The 5,398-nt window shown below is 43.7% G+C and overlaps 1 protein-coding gene across 1 annotated transcript; it reads right to left on the reverse strand.

Moving 5' to 3' along the window:
* Positions 1-3,452: 3,452 nt before the first annotated feature.
* LOC104082581 (breakpoint cluster region protein-like) lies at positions 3,453-4,991 on the reverse strand. The gene has a single exon (XM_009585770.1). The coding sequence runs from the start codon at positions 4,989-4,991 to the stop codon at positions 3,453-3,455; it is 1,539 nt and encodes a 512-aa protein (XP_009584065.1).
* Positions 4,992-5,398: the final 407 nt, after the last annotated feature.

Consider the following 5,398-nt stretch of genomic DNA (forward strand, 5'->3'; position numbering starts at 1 on the left):
TACAGAGAATGTTCCATGCTCTTCAGAATGGGACATTCAGCACTCTCACACTTAGTAGAGGCTAAAATAAGTAAAACTTTACTCCCAATGGAATTAAATTACACATATCCCCAAACTGACCTTATATTGAGCACTATAGCTGTTCGTAGCTTTCTATAGAGCCGGGCAGAACACTCTGGAGAGCACTATCAAGTCCTCTCAAGTGAACAGAAGTCACTACTGCGGCAGCTTTAAGGAAGCAGCTTTACAGGTAAATATTATCTATGTGGACTCCAGATAGCATTTTTCCATGTTGTTACACAGATAGATAAAATAATTTCATACACAGAGCTATGAGAGAGCATGCACTGATTTTATGAAGCAAGCTATAAAGCCAAGCAATAACTCCAGTGTGCTCCTCAATTAACAAACTGTTACTAGTTAAAAAACTGACCCAACTGAGGCCATTGCGAGGCCTCGTCACTGCATAAAAGCACTATGCAACTCTCCCCTTGATTATAAGCAGAAATGCACAACAGGTGGCTGTCTCCACAACTAATGTTTAACAGTAGACAGAATTTTAAAAATCTTGTTCTTCCTCCACAATTATAGTAAAAATATTCAAGCTTAACGGAGAATTAAGATGTGATTTTTTTTCTGATTCCCACTACAGGAAATTAGTGATACATAATTCATCCTAACATAAATGTCTTTGCCCAGGTTCCATTAAGTACATGTGATAGAAAGTACAGTTATTATCAAATCTCAACCCTGAAGCACTCATTCTGCTCCTTGGAAAAAAACTGAAAGCCTATTACCTTGGTCTGATTTAAGGTTTTTGATAACGCACCTCCAAGAACCCAGATTCAAATTTTGGCTTGGATCCCTTGGATTCCCCGGAGAGTTAGGTGACCTTCTTCTAGCCCTTTTTTGTAATACAAAAGTAGGAAATTATCACTTGACTGTGAAGTCAAGAAAGAATTTGAACAAAACAGCACGTATCCACTGGCCAAGCTCAAGGTGCACTGGGACGGCAGATCCAGACAGAAAGTTCACATTGCACCTGTCCACATCACATTCAGCATTATTATGGCCAGAGTCATGAAAAGCAAAGCCAGCAAGCATACAAAAATTTTGCTTTGTGCAAAAAAATGCACAAAGAAGCCAAATACTATTGAACAAATCCCACTTGATGCTAATTAACATTCAGGCTGGCCAGAACCTGCTGTGATTCAAACTTGCATTCTCTGTTCAAGCAAAACTTCAGGGAAGCCTGGCAGAACCAGTGACTGAACCACAGGTGCAGGAAAAGCTGGCTGGATCTGTGAGCTGCGTTCATATCACGTGGTGACAGAGAACAGTCCACATCAGAGCATGATAGTTGGGAATGGTAGCCAGCCAGCTAATCACACAGTGATCTCTCATGCCTTTGTTTTATGAAAAAGAGGTTCTGCCAATTGGTTTCAGATCAAAATTCTTCCCAATCAGGAAAGAATAAAATTTTTATAAAATTATGCTTAGTATGAATTAATCAGAAACACAGTCCTCCTGAAGGCATAAGCCTTCTTGGTTAAGTAAAATGTTGCCACCAGCTAATGCCCAAGATAATAATGACTTGCCATCTGGTGAAGGTTCCTGCTAAGCTTGCCATGTTACCCCCTATGCTGAGGAAAGCAGAAGGTGGATCAGTTACATTCTGTCCTTGCCTGCAATTGTGTGGTCATCCTTACCAACAAGACACAAAGCTTTCCAGCACAACAAGGACTTGTAACTCTTCCAACTTTTCAGCAGCCCATTTTTTTTTTTTTTAAATCACTGCATCCCAGCTAAATTATTTAAAATAGAAATTATCTATTGCCTTTCTGAAAGCTGAATTTATCCTCAAGCTTTATCAGCCTTTGCTATTTTTCCCCTTTGTTTTCTTTTGCAAAAATTGCAACTGCCAGGAGGCTTCCCAGTCATCTAAAGAGCATCAGTAAACAAGAGCAGAGACAGATGGCTGCAGCTCAGTTTAAACCAGCACAAGATCCAGCCCCTCCCCTGCATTGCAAGTACTACCTATAAGATACAAACAGATACATAAAACCGAACAAGAATGCAGTAATCCCAGGTAGAAAACAAGTATGTATACACAATCTGATAAGGAAGAAGTCACTGTGAGGACTGGGTGCTGAGATTTCATGTAGAGTGAACATCCATTACAGCTGTACAGCCTTCCAATAATACAACAATGGGATGTAAGGATGGGGGGGGCAGGGAAGAGTTCTCCCTCCATTGTTGCTCCCAAAAGTATTGCTGGCAAAAAACAATCAGCAGGGAAAGTAAAACGAGGCATCTCCTTCCAGTAAAGTTACTCTTCTGAGAACTAATACACCGAACTCACACAACCTGAGAAAGTGACATCTCTGATTATAGGCCTCTCAATTCACCTACTACTTCAGGAATTCAGTCACATTGAAGTTAACGTGTTAACCCCTTATTAAAATGACAGATTCAAAGAGACAAAGAAAACCCACAAGATAACTCACAGATTTAGAATGATAGAAGTCTAGCAAAACAACCATAATGTTTTTTGTTGTTTTTTTTTTTCATTCCTTGATTTGATTGTCTTTCATTTACTGCATAGAAGACTACTGGTGTTAGCACAAGATGCTACTTACATTATGTGTCTTGCCTTGCTAAATAGATTCAGATGTCCACATACATTCAATAAATCTATCTGAACCAACATAGTTCACTGTTTGCCTCTTTCACCAACTATAAATCCACTGCAGTTCCACAGACACATGCATGCCTGAATGGCTTACATAAGAAGGGTTCAAACATTGCCCATTCTTCCCCAAACAAAAATTTTGACTCTGCTGAAGTTAAATTAACAGCTCTCCCTCAGGGCTTCCTGATATTCCAAGTTTCTCCTTCACTTAGTGATAGCAGAAAGCTTCAAGAACAGGGTTGCACAATCATCACCTCCAATCAGTTAATTGAAGGATGACACGAGACAGAACAAGAAACCAGCACTCCAATTAATACAGACAGGAAAAAACAAGATTATGGGAGCAGCATCATTATTGGTAAAGCTCCAGCAAAACCCTCAGGTTGTGGCATGTTGGCACACTCTGAGGTAGAGTTTAACTACTCAGTGCAAGAATACGAGGGAGGGAACAATCTGGTGGTGAATACTGAACAGCTCTGGCCCCTTTTTACCTCGGTGTTCACATTGAAACTTTAAGAACTGATTAACATGGGACTCCATTGATCCTCTCAAGAGAAGCCTGAATCAACCCTTCTGGGAATCCAATCTATATTCCTAAAATGCAGTCTGACATACACCTCTGCAGGACCTTCCTAAAACAGGACAACTACAAAATAACCACAGATTTCTCACATTAAACAGTTGCCCCCTTAGAGCACCTAGAAAACCTCTCCCATTTATTTCCATGATGCCACATTTCGGGCTCCCTACATTTAAAAGACTAAACAAGAAACTGGTACACACCTGTATCCCCATGGAAGCAGCTGTCCTGGTGACATCTCCCAGAAGGCAAATCTCCATCACTTGGCCAGATCTGTCCTGTTTTTCGTACACCCACAATAGTAGCCTCAGACACAATGACTTGCTGCTGCCTGTGCCGTTTTTGAGACTGGGGGGTTGGTGGACTGCTACTGTCAAAGGACTGCTGAGAGTTCTGGGAGGGAGAACGGCTTTTATCCCGATACATGCGGTAAGTGGTGGGGCTGGGGGAGACATGGCTGGACTGCCCTGAAGAGAAGTCTTCCTCACTAGAGGTAAGGTTCTCATTAGAGCTACAATCAGGAGTATATCCTCCTCCAATATCTTCAAAACTCCTGGGGGAATAAGATCTCCTGGGCCAAGTGAGATGTTTTTCCTGGTCCGTTGTGCCCTGATTTCGCAGAATAGGTCCTTTCCCTTCTCCTTCCCCCATCATTCCACCTACATAGATACTCTGATAGGGTTGAAAGTCCATGGGCTGCCAAGGTGAGCGGTTGCTGCCATTGGCATTAATCAGGTTATCTTTGAGAAACCTGGGGTTCAGTTCAGCATCCTCATACTCTCCATCATAGCCAAAGCTGCTCTCCAAGGACTTTCCCCTGTAAGCAGGCCTCTGGAACTCGCTGAAGCTGGGTACCATATTAGAAGGGAGGGAGTGCAAAGACTTTTTGCGTTCCATTTGCATGGCTTGACTACCAAGGGAGCTTATTTTATCAGAAACATCTTTATCATTGACCTTCACTAGACCCTTCTCATGATGATACTCCATGTTCACATAAAAGGGCTTTTCAATAACATCCTTGTTATCTCCAGAAGAATGTGAATTAGCCTTTTTAATCCTCTCAAAATTGGACCTTAGAGCTGCCACGCTGGTGCTGTTCCCTCTCTCCTTAGAAATGGGTTCAAATGATCCCTCCTTCTCAACAGATCCCACTAACCTGCGAGTGGAAGCCGATCTGTGTTTTGAAGGAGAGCCATCTGTATCACAGCGATTCTCCGTACCTTCTAGAACTCTCTTCAGTTTCTCTTCACCATAGTACTTACACCTGTCCTGCTCTCCCTCTCCACGATGGGGGCTGTCCAAAGGTGACAGGTCTGACCCATCACTCTGCGTAGACAGCTTCCGCAGGGAGGGTATCCTGGGTTTGAACTTTTCCTCCCCGTGGTGTGACTTGCTTTTTTCATATTCGTCTTGGTCAGCAGACTGGTGATGATGCAGGTTTTGGATCTGCTGCTCTGCACCCCCTTCAGTCAACTGAGAAACACGTTTAAAACCCCATCTCTGTCTATCATAGCTTTTTTTCTCCTTTGCCAGAAGAGTCTGCAGGTAAATCATGCGGAACCTCTCCTTGTTGACCTCCATCTCCAGTCTCCGGATAGATGCTTTGCACATCTCCAGCTCCTGTTCAATGTCTCCCACAGATTTCAGCTCCATTTTAGGAGGCTCAGAGTCTGCAAATTGTGCTTTCCAAGCCTCCACAAACCCCACAGGGTCCACCATTTTGCATCCAGGAGTAAGCGGAGAATACGGGAAGGAGGCTGGAGAGAGATAGGTGGAGAGAATAAACCAAGCGGATCTCACATGTAGAAGCAGAAACAGCTCCGGCAGGGTCAACTCAATGCGTCTCTTTCACGGTCCATGCAGGGAAACTGGGAGGCAAACGACAATCCTCGGAGCAGTCTCTTCTCTCCGTCTCCTTCAGCTTTTGCCGGTCCCAGCCCCCCGTACGCTCGCTACTCTCTCCTCGGCATGACTGATCTTTTGCTAGCGAACAACAATGCTCCCACCCCGGCGATCCCAGAGCACTTCAAAGTGGGTGGACAAAGGAGCAGTCTCAGGGCGGGGGAGGGAAGGTAAATATCGCCCCCCACCCACCCACCCACCTCCTGCTGCTGCCGTCCTGGGCA

This window comes from Fulmarus glacialis, unplaced genomic scaffold (assembly GCF_000690835.1).
Source record: "Fulmarus glacialis isolate BGI_N327 unplaced genomic scaffold, ASM69083v1 scaffold48639, whole genome shotgun sequence".
In the NCBI taxonomy this organism is placed as follows: Eukaryota; Metazoa; Chordata; class Aves; order Procellariiformes; family Procellariidae; genus Fulmarus; species Fulmarus glacialis.